Genomic DNA, 15,308 nt, shown 5'->3' with positions numbered 1-15,308 from the left:
CAGAAAGATTTTATATAAATGTATATTTGTTTTATAATTGAGGATACAGACCGTTTCTCCTCTCCTGACATCAAGCTTCTACCCTGCTGTGCCACATCATTTGAAGGCATCCGGTGCGGGATGGGAAGGGTGGGGGGGCGGGATGTCTGGGTGAAGAAATGAGCCACAGGCATCTGTAAGAGTGAATGTACATTGACGTTAACAACCAATATAGAAATCGTTGTCTTTCTATTACAATATCTGTTTCGACAGCCCAACATAGGTTGATGCTACAGCGTTTTTTTGCGTGCGTAAAAACGCCCAGACCGAGTCTCTTTTGAGGAATCACCAGAAAACGAAGGATTTACTAAACGGTATACCGGCATAGATTGTGCTTTCCACAAAGGTTGCATATAAACCTTGAGTCTTTTGATATGTACCTTGTGGTGTATGGAATAGATACATCGCGTTTTATATCCAGATGATGAAATCAGGAGGTGGCTATTTTCAGAAAATGGCAGAGATGGATCTTAAAACAACAACGATGGAGGCATTGGTTCGTATGAGTGTGAGTATCCATGTTCTGCTGTCAATGGATGTATTTTTTCATAATATTCTTCTTTACTCTTATTAAAGTACATGCATTTCTGAATAGAGAACAGACTTACTGGTTGTAGGCTGTCTCAATGTTTCACCTGCGGACAATGTATGTGAATGGGCCTTCATATAATTGTCTTTACCAAGATTAAAGGCAGTTGAAATGAAAGAAAAAACATTGCCTAGATAATCTGAATTCATTTTCTACCATGGAATTATAAAATATTTCGTTACGCAGGCTAGTAATGCTGTTAATGTTCCTAAAAATGCCTCGGTACACCAGACTGAACTCCTCCTCTGAAATGTCAGAAAAACAATGCTCTTTCTACGTTTTGAAACAAGGTTGTTTTAAACATCACCAAATGCAAAAACAGTGTGGTTGCAGCCACAAATTACACATTTAATTTTTTTGGGGAGGTGAACGGGTTTCCATGGAGACGGGATTCAGGACATCGGGTTGTGTGGCTGCACCAGCCGGTATAGGGTTCAAACTAAACAGAGATGGTTACAATACACCATTGTGGGCTAACTAGATGCATGTTAACGTTGCCTTCACCAACTATTTGGGATATAATGTGCAGCATCTTTTGCTGCTGCTGCCACCAGCCTCTCATCTAGACCCCATCTTTCTTGCTCATTCCTCGCGATGCCTCAAACCCCTCCCCTATTTCCCAGAGACAGCGCTCTCTTGATGCTGCATATATACACGTAGTCTACTGCTATGGCGCCTAGATTCCAGGTGAAGGTAAGGATGCCCTGTCGCATCGCCTGTTTTACGCCTCCACCTCGCTGGGCTCAGCTTTAGCAATGCGCACTATCCGTTTGAGATGGATACAGCAGGGCCACAGGCTCGCGTGGTGTACATAGTCAGCTGGAATTGCAATATCCTGAAAACGAAATACGCTACATTTGCTAGTGGATGAGAGAAGGGCAGGCCGGAGTTGACATTGGAGAATGACACAGAGAGACTGAGGTGGGCTGATGGAGAAAGTAGGTTATTTTGATTTATCCAATTAATCCAATGTAACGTTTCAGAATGGGTCTATCATTTTTTACCATGCTGCTGTAGCCTCTTTCTGGGTCATCTGAAAACGTGTAGCAGTTATTTTATTGGACAATTTAGCTTTCATCAATCTACTTTTTTATATAATCCCAACTGTGTTAACATCATGTGAGTGCTTAATAAAATCAAGAGATCATGCAGGAATATAGTGATCCCCTGTATTTAATCCCTACTGGTTCTGCATCCACCCCCGACTCAGTGGTTTTAACAGTGGTCTCCGGTGTGCTAAGCCGTCCCGATGCTACATCTTATCACACCAAAGTGATCAAATCCCCAAACCCCCAATGCAGCAGGCAGTTTGTCTTGTCCTGTTTTTGAAGTTAACTCACAGTGTCAGTGATGTTCATGTTTTGCAGCTTACACTGCAACAGTTTAAGGTTGAGGTTGCATTTAAAAGGCATCCACAAAGCCAACAGGCCATTCTGTAGCAATATGACAGAAAGTGTAATACTCCTCCTGTGTACTGCACTAACAAATGCTGACTGAACACAAAAAAACTAGAGCAAAGGAACAGGTCCTTCTCATTGAGGCAGTATATTAGTGTGGTGACACTGTAGCTGGGGCTCTGTGCAGCCAGTGTGTCCTTTTCAGTCAAACCCATGTCCTTGAGCAGCAGGCCTATGACACGCCAACTGCTCCAGTGGGGCGGCTTTCACACCCCCACCATCTCCAGCTTGGGCCACTGTGCTTACAAGGTGCTGGTTCAGCATTGAGGTATTCTTGTGCAGCACTCCTCTAAATACAAGAAACCAATCAGCTCTGGATTATGTGGTGAATAGCGATCAAATGACCTAAAAAGTTTAAAGTATTCTCAGTGAACATTCTAATGCACTGTGAATGTTGTCCCGTTTATCGAAATGCCACATTTACCTCTAAAATGCTTCTTTTTTTTTTAAAATGTCATAAAGGCAGGAAAAGGCTGCACCATCTCATGATTATACAAAAGCATAAGCGACAACTGGTTAAAGAGTTCATGTTCATATGCAGCGCTGTGATTTAAGGGATGCACTCTGTGCAGTGGTTGAATAATTAATGACTGGTCTTTATCCATATTTAACAAGAATGATGGCCTATGTCACATGTCTTTGATAGCTTTTCACATTGCCCGGTCCCTCACTCTCTCTCAATTCATTTCCTATGATGCTGAATCTCCTCAGAAGTACAGACTGAAAGGTGTTCGTAGTTCTGGACTGTTCAGAAAACTGTCATTGAGTTTCGGTTTGACTTTTTTTATCAGATATTTTCTTAGTCAAATGAAAGTGTTGCAAATATTAGACTTAAGTTATTGTATGCTTGTGTTGAGATAAAATGTCACATTTGAAATCTTTGGCTACTTTTATAAGGGGTGTTTGAAAAAACAAACAAGAAAACATATCTCACAGTTAAGTGCTGAAAAGAAGGTTTTGCTATCAGAAAAAAGAATTGAGGTATTATTTCACCATTAGTATTAACAAATGCAAGTGTTACATGTCCACTCAAAAGCTATTTATGCACATTTGTGTTCTTATGTGTGCATACCCTAATCTCTCTCCTCTGTGCCTCACAGTCTAACATGAAGAGCCTGGAGCAGGAGTTGCATTGCAGTGTGTGTAAGGACATAGTCAAACAGCCCGTGGTGCTGCCATGCCAGCACAGCGTCTGCCTCATGTGTGCCTCAGAGGTGTTGGTGGCAAACGGCTATCCGCCTCCAGATCTTCCCCCAGAGCCCAACTCCCCCGCCTCAACACCCAACACCCGCTCACCGCGTCAGGTTCGAAGGCCTACACCTAAATCTGAGCAGCGACCTATTGACCGCGTGCTGCGCTCAGGTAGGAAGTACTTCTTCATTCGTCATTTTAATCAAATCTCTTGAGGGGGACGTTTATGTCTTGTTTGGATAAAAATGGAGGCCCTTTGGATTGACATGCAAATTATTCTATTTACACCTAAACCCACTCTTGATGTTACTCTAAGTCAATGATCAAACATATCTATGTAAGGAAAAGCTATCCTGTCATTTTCTGTCTCCTGCTGATTATAACTGGATTTTCTGTTTGGTTTGAGGTCCCCACCTGCCTTCGCCATCCATGCCCCGGTCTCCGGGCTATGGCACGTATCAAGGGCGACGGCGTAAGGAGGCCCCCCCCCTGGTGATGATGTTCCCCTGCATCCCCTGCGGCCAAGATGTAGAGCTGGGAGAGAAAGGCCTTACTGACTGTCTGCGCAACCTCACCTTGGAGCGCATAGTGGAGAGGTACAACCTGAGAAACACACATATTATGTTCTGAAGCCAAACATACACAAATGGAATGATTGGGTGTGAAAACCAGAGGGTGTGGAAACATTTCCAATTCAGATTAATCAGCAGAAACTAAGCTGTTGAGGAATCCTGCAGAGCGTGCACTGCATACTGTAGCTACCGACTGAGTGCTGCCACAGTCTAGTTGTTTTCTGCGTACTTTATCACCTATTCAATACTGTTCGGCTCAATGTTTCACAGTGAACCCTTTGCGCTCTCATTTCAAAAGCTTCCACAACCTTTCATTTTATGTTTTGGTAGATGATGCAAGTTATTCAACCACTTTAGAAGAAGCCCTATATAAAGGCTAACACAATCTGTTTTCTCTCCACCCCTCCACCAGGTACAGACACACAGTGAGTCTGGGCAGTGTGGCTGTCATGTGCCAGTTTTGTAAGCCTCCTCAGGCTCTGGAGGCCACTAAGGGCTGCGCTGATTGCAGGTCCAATTTCTGTAACGAGTGTTTCAAGCTGTATCACCCGTGGGGGACACCACGGGCACAACATGAACATATCCCACCTACACTCAACTTCAGACCAAAGGTGCGACAACAGGACAAGTACAATTTATTATATTGAATATGAATATATCATAAGCTTTATCGTACTGCAAGAAGAAACGATTTGTTTTAAAAATCACAACATTTTTTAATTTTTGGTAAAACTTTGTAAAATGTCTTAAATAATGGCTTCATTAATGGTCAATACATCTTTAATAATACCTTACAGATCAGGTGTAAGTAAACTATAAAACATGTTTGGCTTTCTGTGAGAACATTTCTTTAATTAACGTTATGTTTGAATTATTTACTTGTAAATGTTGGTAATTTTTTAATAAGCCACACACCTGTTAGAAAACATAATTATAGATTAAGTGTATATAAAGAGAGAATGAACTTAGTGTCTCATAACCGGAGCTGTTGATACATTTATTTTGGTTGGTTTTATTTGAAGAACTTCCTGATTAAGAGCCACGTAAAAATATAAAGCAATTGTTAACCTGATAGAGGATGATTTATCACAACTAGGCAACCCTAAAGAGGCAAATGGCCTCTAACTGATCATTAAAGCTTCAGAAATTATATATTTAACAGGATGGTTGTTAAATCCCTTTAGAAGTGGTACCAAGCCCTGATGTTTTTCAAGATCTAATTAAAATAAAAAAGCCTATGCAATTGCTTTTTTTCTGGATATCTTGACTGCTGTTGCCTTAAGACTTAAACAGAAGACTGGCCTTGCGACACTGGAAAGTTTCATAAGTATGCATGTATCCCCGTAGCGATCTACTCCATCTCCTTAAAGGTGAAATGTGCTTCAGATACACAAGTTTAGATTTAATGTGGCTCTTGTCCTCAGGTTCTGACCTGTCCGGAGCACGACCAGGAGAAACTGCAGTTCTACTGTCGGTCCTGTCAGCGGCTGCTCTGCCCGCTCTGCAAGCTGCGCCGCATCCACACCGGACACAAAGTGCTGCCAGTGGCCCACGCATACCAAGCCCTAAAGGTACGAGTCTGAGTCTGACTGAGTTGATATGAATGAGATAGAATGCAATATTGCACTCAGGATTTTTTGAGTTAGTTGAACGGAAGTATCAGTAAAATAAACTTCTGAAAATGAAACTGTATCAAACATTTCATTGGTGCCTTCTGTGTTATGTTCAATGTTAGTTTTGTTTAGTGATGTCGGAAATCATTTCCAAAAAAGACAGAACTGAGTTTGTGTGTTTTGTGCTGGTATTTTAATATTTGTTTTAATCATATTTTTCTCATTTTCGGGCAACCTTAGTTAGCATAATTTAAAATGATACTTTTATGTTATTAAAGGGCAATATAATAATTGTTGAATAAAGGTATATTTCTCAACAGTATGCATGTTTGATATTTATTGAAATCAACCTAATTTGAAAATGTTAAAAAGAAGCGGATATTAATGTATCAGAGACCACAGTGTGTAGTTGGGCAGATGCAGAGTGGATATACTGCTCTGTGTACAAATTAAGCCGTCTGATGTGCATTTGTTGTGTGTATGTTGTGTTTCTGCTGTCTATTTGACAGGAGAAGATTACAAAGGAGATGAACTACATTCAGTCCAACCAGGACACAGTGCTGTCTCAGATTACCCAGCTGGAGAGCTCCATCACTCAGACTGAGGTGATTATTATTTTTGGCTGACTGACAAAATGTAGCTAAACATGACATTTACACCAGTCAGCAGCTAAACACCATAACACTGTTGAGGTTCTTGTCGACAGATTTGATTTGACAAGCTCATTTTACAGACAACTCAATTCACATGTTCCTTTGGGACCTTACTCACACTTGTTGAAAGTTGACTAAATATAATCCTGCTAAAAATGTAATTCAAGCATTCCCATATGTATGCATTGAATACATAAATAATGCATTGTTTATAACACACTATAATGCAATTGTAATCACTTTTTGTTAAAATGTCAACAACAACAAAGTTATTAATCCTCCTGAAGAGCATTTCAAATGTGTGTATAAAAGTCCACTTTATGATTTTATACCTATTTTAAAAGTTGGTTAAATTGCGTTACAAATGTTATCAAAACTCAAGCAGACCTTCTTAAGATTTCTGCTGGTGTTCTCAGCTGCCTCACATGGCCTTCATCAGCTGTCATGAGAATAACAACAAGTATTTCAAGATAAATACAACATGTTTTAACAGTTCTGATTCATACATATATTAAACATATTCCTAGTATTGATAAACAAAATTAAGAAGTTCTGCTTAATTATTATATTTTGTACTGTAATTCATCATCTGTTTATGTATTAATAATGGATAATCAGCATGAGGAGTTATATTGTAGTTGTAGACAAAAACAATAGCAATGTTCCTATATCTGCCTGCAACTACATTATAATTTGATATACATCTAAATACTAGCTACTCAGAATGTTAGAGGCATTTAATTCAATACACTTTTATTATATTCAATGTTATAGAGTGCAAAAGAGTAATCTATCCATTATAACATTCTCATTTGTAACCCTGATTGTATGAATCTGCAAAACTGTTTCTATGAAGGGTTTCTGAATCAACTTAATGGCTCTTATCTGCTGGGTATTATCAAATATTTAAAGGTATCCCCCTGTGATTGATCACCAGGTAAACAGTGTGTCAGCCAGAGAGCAGCTGGCTCAGAGCATCAGGGATCTGACAGCAGCTCTGGCCGAGCGCCACTCTTCGCTCACTCAGGCTCTGGAGTCCACACGGAAGAAACGAGGCGAGGCGTTGTCTGCTCAAGTGTTGGAGCGACGTGGATTAATGGAACATGCAGGTTTCATGGCGTTTACCCAGGAACTGCTGAAGGAAACAGACCAGCCCTGCTTTGTACAGGCTGCACGCCAGACCCATAACAGGTTTATCATATGACTATCTGGAATCGCTTTTTCACTTGATTGAACAGAGTTTAGTTCTGCCTTAGCCCTTGTTGATCGCTGGGAAAGAAGTTGCAACTGTTCAAAGATAAATACAGATGTCTTCTTTTCAACATGTCCCATAAAAAGTCCAAAAGCAGCAATGAATTGAGCTTTCCCTTTTGTTCACCGCACCAGGTTCAGCAAAGCAATCGAGAATCTCCAGCATTTCACTCTGGCTGCTGATCCATCCTTCAGACACTTCCAGCTGGACGTCGCCAAAGAACTCAAACTCCTGACAGATTTGACCTTTATAAAGGGTGAGAAGGGGAGTGATGGGAGGAAGTGAAAGGGGGGAGGTTGAGAAAGAAAGTGGAGGACAAAAAGACAGAAGCCTTTTGATTACTTTCTTATATTCCTTAGATCTATAGCAGAAATGCAGTAAGTGTAAGCCAGTAAAATAAGTGAAGGTTTACATTTTCTAGATTTTAGTTTGTCGTGTACATTTAAGGGAACATATTAGGACAATCTCACCTTTTTAGTGCTTGTGTGAAATAAATGTGGGCGTCTGGAGTACCGACTAACCCACAAACTGTGAAATATGACAACCCAGTCAGTGTTTTGTGGGTTGTCTCAGTCAGAAAACATGTGATCTAACAAGCCATTCATATATGGCCCCCTTCCTAATTCACAATTAGGCTCATTAGAATATACCACCCCCCATCTGAGTATCTCCACCCACAGAACATACAGAATACTACCTTTTAAAAATGTTTTGCTTGTCGATAATAGAGCTGGGATTTTTCAGTTGGGGGGCTTAAAGAGACAGGCGCTAAACAGAGCGTTTCTGACAGAGAGTGCATAGGTATATTCAGAAAGACAGTATGAGGAAAATGCATGTAAATCTTTCCTAGTAGAAACCCAGAATAGAAGTATGAACATAAAAATGTGACTTATGTGTCCCTTTAAAACCTCACAGCTCCAGTGGCTCCAGTGATTGACACCCAGCACACCATGGCCTATGACCAGCTGTTCCTCTGCTGGCGACTGCCCCAAGAATCTGCACCGGCCTGGCACTACTCTGTGGAGTATCGTCGTCGGGGTGTGGTACCAGGAGGAGCATCTAGAGGCGGGGTCAGGGGAGGATTAGCCGCCGCCCGCTGGGGCTGGCAGCGATTGGATGAAGTGAGCGGGACGAGCGCTGTGATCGACAGGCTGGAGATGGACAGTGTGTACGTCCTGCGAGTGAGAGGCTGCAACAAGGCGGGCTATGGGGAGTACAGCGAGGAGGTGTACCTGCACACCCCGCCTGCACCAGGTGAGTGTACACACAGAACTGTTTACTTAATCATTAATAAGGTAACTTTAAGTTTGCCTCGGGGATACCCAAACAGAGGTGTGTCTGCCCTGATGAAGGATACTGTAGGAAACAGTTTGCAAAGAACAAGCATAAGAATCCAAATTAAGCTCAGTTAATGCTTTAAAAGTCCAGAAACATCAACAATTAAGCTGGGAAAGTGCTGTGGGAATCAGGGTCAATAAAACGACATCACACAGTAGATCTTTGAAAAACGCATGAGATTGTAGAATTTCTGAAGTGTACTATCAAAACACTCATTTCACACCAGCAGAAATCCCCTCATCAGATTATCCTCCCTCTTGAGGCAAACCTTGGCAGATCAACACAAGGGAACTCAAAACAAAGGCAACTTTCAAAGAGACAAGATACCAAAGAAAAAGGCAAGACTATAAAAAATACGCAAAGAGGGTTTGAAAACACAAACATTTAAGATAAAATAAGTTAAATACACATTGATGATGGCTGTACTTCATGTACTGTAAGTATGCTAGTGCCAGTGTTTTTGCGCTGTGCACACTGGCAGAATGTACTGGCACAAAGTCAGCATTTAACAGTGCCGTCGCACTGGGTATTGCCAATTGAAGCCTTGATTTAGGCATTTGTAATTCACACATTTCTAAGATAAGCGGTTGAATGTGAAATGATGAACACTAGGTGATTTTTAACAACTTGTCTTATTTGTATTTGTGTATAGTTTTATGATAGCCTTGCACTTAACCAAAAAGTACATGTGAACATGTTGTCAGTGCTACAATTAAGTCTGTTGGGGGAATACTTAAAAGCAAAACACTTTTCCATAGTGATTTATTTAGATATGGTTAGAACAATAGGTTAAAGTTGGACTGTAAAATGTGAGTTGCTTGTATCAGCCTCAAAACTGGGATAGCGTTTAACTTTCTCCATGGTGAAGGTGAAGGTCCAGAAGGGTCATCCCCCACCTGCACAAAGTATCCAGAATCTTTTATTAAAAAAATGGTATCTCCCCTTTACTATGCAAGAGTCTTTCTACAACATTTAGTTAATGACTTATAAGTCAGTGACATATTTGACAGCTACAAAATAATCTCATTACATCCACACAGCAAGCAGTGGTTGCTGTCACCCATCTCTTCACACCTACTACTATTATTAAAAGGCATGTTGGATGTTATGATGTGTAGCTAATAATTCACTCTTTATTTTCTGCCCATTCTCTTTTTTTTCAATTCCATTTTCTTAACTTCCATCACATCCTCACTTTATGACTCATTACTACTTCATATTTCTCTCATTTCCATGTCACAGCTTTGCACTTGTCATCGCTCCTTCCACGCTGCCAACCTACATGCCTCCTACGGAACGTAAGAAGTGCATTCACATCTCTTGACCGCCCTTCTGTGCTCCTATACGCTTCTCCTCTTTCTTTTTGTGCTCATGCCATGCATCCCCTGTGCTTCAATCAACCCCCATTTAAACAAGCTCTCACCCTGTGTCTCCCACTCTACCTCCCATAACAAGATCTGTCTGGGCGCTGATGAGGTTTGCAGTTTGTTAAGACTTGAAGCTTAACAACATGGATCGGATTCAGATCCGAGGCTTTTCAGTGGTCGAGTTGAGTGATTGATGAATTCCTTGTGTCCTTGTAGGCTGTTTTTCCTTCCTGCTGTTAAGTATGTTTTCCTCAGTGTAATGTACATCCTTTGGAAAAATCTGCACTCCCCACAGCAAGAGCTTCTTTGTGACACCTTCTGTAATTTACTCTGAGTCATCAGTTTATGTACGAGGGTCCTTTGTCTTCCAGTGCTGGAAGGAGGCGCATGAAGCTCTCTTTTCCTCTCCCCTATAGTCTCTCCTCTCGATGGCTTCATTTTGTCCTGATTTCTCTCCTTGCTGCTCTGACTGTAAATCTGTTCCACTTTCCTCTGTCGCCTCCTTTCTCCTTATGCTACTAAAACCCCTATATGTAATTTCTGTTTGCACCTGTCTCTTTTTCCTCCCTTTCCCTCTGTTTGCTGTGTCCTATCTCCTCGTCTCCTCCCAGTGCTCAACTTCTACCTGGACTCTCGCTGGGGTCTCCATGCCGACCGGCTGGTGGTCAGTAAAGAGCAGCGCTGTGCTCGCAGCGTCCCGGGTCTCTCTCTCCTGCAGGCCGCTGACCAGGCCCTCACTTCCTGTCACCTGACCTCAGACCTCTTGGTGGGAGATGTTGCTATTACACAGGGACGCCACTACTGGGCCTGCTCAGTGGAGCCTGGGTCCTACCTAGTGAAGGTAATACAAAACAAAGGAATGGCACTCTGTTAAAGTAAAAGTTCAATAATCTGAACATTGATCCCTTCAATCTTGAAACTGTTGAAAGTGGATTTTTGTTATTACTATATACTGTGCTAGGTAGTTTGTTAATTTCACCAAGGGATTAATAAAGTTTCACTTCAGCCTATAACAATACATGGGAACTGTTTGTTCATTTTATTTTGTATTACAAATGTACAATCTAGTCGTGAAAATGTAAAGCTGTAAATAATTAAACATAATAAATTAAGAGGAGTGTAAGTATAAAGTAGGAAATTGAAGTATAAGTATAAAGTAGGACATTTAAATAATTGTGTAATGTACTTCAAATTGTATCTATGTACAGTACTTGTGTAAATTGAGAAAAAGGACTATCATCTAGTGATGATGCTTTTGGAAAAACCAATAACATGCTTTTTAACAAATCATAAATAAGAATCAATTGGTTAGGTGAAGATTTGCTACAAGATAAATGTTTATTTAAATGTCAACTTCAAATATATTGTTTTGTTCTTATCAACAGGTGGGAGTCGGTCTTGAGTCTAAGCTGCAGGAGTGGTTTCACCTTCCTCAAGACATGGCCAGTCCCCGGTAAGTATCTAGAATAAAAAAATATCTGACAAAATTCAAAGAAATAGTAGTATGTAATCAGGTGCATTTAATTAATCCCTGTACTAGGTAAATATGTAATGTCCCTGAATTGGGTTAATCTAGTATGTCCCACTTTATTTTGGGGGGAATATTCAGCTTTTTGTGTGTTTGATGTAGTGCTTTTTAGATTTCAGAACGCCAACATTGGATACAATAAAATGTGTTAGTTGGTGAGTGTGAGGCAACAGAGATAAAACCCAGATGCAGGCAAAGCAGGTAGTTCAGGTATTTGTTTATCAGATTACGGAAACAAGGGCCAGTCACCCGGTAAAACTGGGAAAGCAAGTTCTAAAAAAACCACCTTGTTTCAATTGTCACGTAACATTGTTCAGATTACTGAAGATGGCTAAGAAAGGCATGAGGCAGTGTGCCAGAGATGACTTATCCATAACAATAGTTAAAGCCCTCATTGTTCTCACACTGCTCTCTCTCCAGCTACGACCCTGACAGTGGTCATGACAGCGGAGCAGAGGATGCTCTGGACTCTGCTCCACCCTTCTGCTTCCTCACAATGGGGATGGGTAAGATCTACCTGCCCCAGCACAACAACCACCACCACCACCACAGTAGCCATGGGAACGGTAACCGAGATCACATCACCAACGGCAACGGCTCCTCCTCACCCACGGGCGTCACCTACCCACTGCCCCCCCGGCTCGGCGTGTGCCTTGACTTTGAAAAGGGCCGCGTCACCTTCTACGATGCCCACTCCCTGCGACCTCTGTGGGAAGGTCACGTGGATTGCTCCGGCCCTGTGTGCCCGGCGTTCTGTTTCATTGGTGGAGGGGCCCTGCAGCTGCAGGAGCTGGTAGCCAATCGAAATGCAGATCAGACTCCGGTCAGGAGGGTCACCATCCAGGCTCGCGGTTCTAATTTAAATAACAACTGATGGCAGACCTGAAGTCAAATGGTAGTTTGGAATGTAACGGTAATTGTGAAGTATTTACTCAGCTAGAGCGAAAAGTTAGACATCTCAGCGATTTTTGTTTTGTATTTCATTTACTTTGTATAAGAAAAATGTTTCTATAGCAACAAATATGCAATGTAATTAAGTTTCTTACATTTTTGTTATATGCATTTTTGCAAGAGTTAATGCTTAAGTAGTGTTCGGTTTATCCAGCACATTATATGTAATTATATCTTTAATGCTTGCTGTTGTAGACAGGCTAAATGCATACATTTATAAAGCTTATACAGCGCCACACATGTCGTCCTTACTGTAGAAGCGTTTACTTTGTTGTTTCATGCCTATAATGTTAAAAGCTTAAAAACTCTTTGTTTTAAAGATATGAACCCTATGAAAAAATGCCTTGTCTATTTGATTGCATCTTATGGTAAACTTGGTTTTAACCACATCTATTTGTTTGTTGTCAGTCACCCATTTTGATCCCAACCAAAGTTGTTGTTTTACTGGGATGTAAATGTGGTAAATTAGAGATAGAGAGGAACAATGGGGCAATACTGTAATTAAAAGCTCCAATTATACCTCTGCTGCACAGCTAATTACTAGTTTCCACTGTTCTGTTTGTGCATTGCTGTTTTGTATTTCAAATACATGAGTCTGATGTGTGTGTGTGTGTGTGTGTGTGTGTGTGTGTGTGTTGCCTCTCTATGCGTGTGTGGTTTGACTGATAACAGCATTGATTCATTTGCCGACAGTAAAAAGTTGTTTTCTCGCAAACAATGCTTTTTTTTTAATCTTGCCTGATTATAAATTAATGAGCAGTGCTTCTTATGAAACTATTAGCTAAATAAATCCATATAAAATGTAGCTGCTGGCAGATTATTCGCAAAAGAAAAATGGATTATGAAAATAAACACTGAATAAATACAAATTTAAATTATAAAAACACTTTGTTGGTTCTGTTTTATTCACTTTTCTTTTTTTTAACCTCTACAGCTGAATTTACATTGGTTTGCCACTAGGGCGCAGCAAGACCTAGTAGAACCTCAGATCTAGCTATCCGAACACACTGCAGCTATTGCAGCGGTCAGAATATTCTTTATTTGGAAAGAAAAATAATTGGACCCATTTTCCATACAAATAGCCATTCTTTATAGCATATTGGCAAGCACAGAATCCTGAAATGTGAAACTGGAAAAATTGGCATCATTTTCCAAATCTCCTAAACTCTAACAGATTTGCTTTTATGGATCTCTTACTTTTATATAATATATCACCTGCCTTTTTTGGTTATTATGTTTCCAATTTTAAAGGACATGTTCTGTCTTTGCTTTTGAAGGAACAGACTGTCTATGAAATACAAGGTGGTGTGAGGCAATAAGAAAAAATAGGGGAACATTTTAAATCATTGACATCATATATATTTTAAACGATAACCATATTGCATTCCAACCTTTGATTGATTGTCATTGATAACTACGATAATAAATGACTCAGATTACAGCAACCTTTCACATGGCCACATTTTTCAAGTTTTGGATTCTACTTAAAAGCATATTTTTGCCAAGGGGTCTCTTATGTGTATGGATGGATTTATATGTATTTATAACCACAGATAAAACTTTATTGTACACACGTGCAATAAAATGCATGATAACAAGCCATAACATATGTACATATATTATATAGTATGTATGTAATACATGGCATCTTATATGCTGAATATAACATGAGTTGTGATGTATAAAGTGCAAAGGACGCCACCTATTGGCCAATGACAATTAAAAAACAGACGTGTGTCTGACTTAAGAGATGCTTACTCAATGAAACCCCCTGGAAGAATAATGAATAGTGATTACCATCTGCTTTTGATAAAGATATTAACACCTCACATGTGTAGGTGCTTAGCATTCCTTATGTAAATGTAATGTAAATCGCTGGCGTTTACCTTTTATGAGCTTCAATATGAAAATCCACATGTGTGTTTAATTGGACCAACATTCAAGGGGAAACTAGGGGGGGATAAGGGTTTGCCTCAACCACAAAGGGAAAATAAAAATGTAGGAAAAAAATAGAATTGAGAAAAAAGAAATGATAAAGCGCTTAGCCTTGACACAAGTCAAGGTTCTTTTTTTAACGTATTAATACACACAGATAAAAAAAAACTGCCTCCATAGGGAGGTTTAGCTCTGATCCCCCATGATATAGAAGAAGTGGAATGTACTGTAAAGCATGAATACATCACGGCACAGCCTTACACCCACCCCCATGTGCTTGCTGCACCTCTCTTCTTTAGTCCAAATCTCTAACAGATTGGGTTTAGTCTGACTGGAGGTATGCAGCCACAACACCACATGTAGGGGTCTGCATAATCCCTGCACTGAGTATTAAGCACACAGCATGGGCATTCTTTTAAAGACCTGCTGGAATTACCAATACATAATCTCCATGATCATCATTTAGTATAGTTCAGTGGGAGAGGATGGGGTCCGGGGGGATCTGAATTTATGACGGATCTATAAGAGATATATGCAATCTGTGAGACAGTGTGTGCTGCCATCTGGAGAACAAACAGGACCCAGTCTGTTGGAATCCGCTAACACAACTGTCTTAAACAACATGAAGCTAAACCACATGTGCAAAAGTCCTGATTTGTTTGTTAAAACCCGCTATGCGGTTTCTATAGCCTGAAGTGTTAAACATTGTTTATAGGCTACCTGCTTAAAACTATTCTGCTGAATCGTGAATCTCTGGGATGGAAGCCTGCAATGGAAATGAAGTAAGCAGGGGGTGAAATAAAAAAGAAAAACATGAATATAA

The 15,308-nt window shown here is 40.4% G+C and overlaps 1 protein-coding gene across 6 annotated transcripts; it reads left to right on the top strand.

The window, feature by feature from the left end:
• Positions 1-132: 132 nt before the first annotated feature.
• trim46b (tripartite motif containing 46b) lies at positions 133-13,434 on the top strand. 6 transcript variants are annotated; one of them, XR_004568468.1, is made up of 13 exons: positions 133-547; positions 3,186-3,447; positions 3,683-3,872; positions 4,261-4,459; positions 5,273-5,419; positions 5,971-6,066; positions 7,052-7,305; positions 7,501-7,622; positions 8,282-8,620; positions 9,947-10,002; positions 10,683-10,912; positions 11,457-11,524; positions 12,020-12,190. XR_004568468.1 is itself a non-coding variant. In XM_034210507.1 (12 exons), exons 1-12 carry the CDS (start codon positions 461-463, stop codon positions 12,471-12,473), a joined length of 2,448 nt encoding a protein of 815 aa, XP_034066398.1. In that variant the 5' UTR covers positions 134-460; the 3' UTR covers positions 12,474-13,434. The 6 variants fall into 6 exon arrangements, 5 of the variants coding, with proteins under 5 accessions (XP_034066402.1, XP_034066398.1, XP_034066399.1 ...); XM_034210507.1 differs by lacking the exon at positions 9,947-10,002 and having other exon boundaries at positions 134-547; positions 12,020-13,434; XM_034210508.1 differs by lacking the exons at positions 133-547; positions 9,947-10,002 and adding an exon at positions 1,260-1,321 and having other exon boundaries at positions 12,020-13,434.
• Positions 13,435-15,308: the final 1,874 nt, after the last annotated feature.

This window comes from Gymnodraco acuticeps, unplaced genomic scaffold (genome assembly GCF_902827175.1).
Source record: "Gymnodraco acuticeps unplaced genomic scaffold, fGymAcu1.1, whole genome shotgun sequence".
Lineage (NCBI taxonomy): Eukaryota > Metazoa > Chordata > Actinopteri > Perciformes > Bathydraconidae > Gymnodraco > Gymnodraco acuticeps.
The sequence above is the reverse complement of the archived record's forward strand: the minus strand, read 5'-3'. Positions and strand labels throughout refer to the sequence as shown.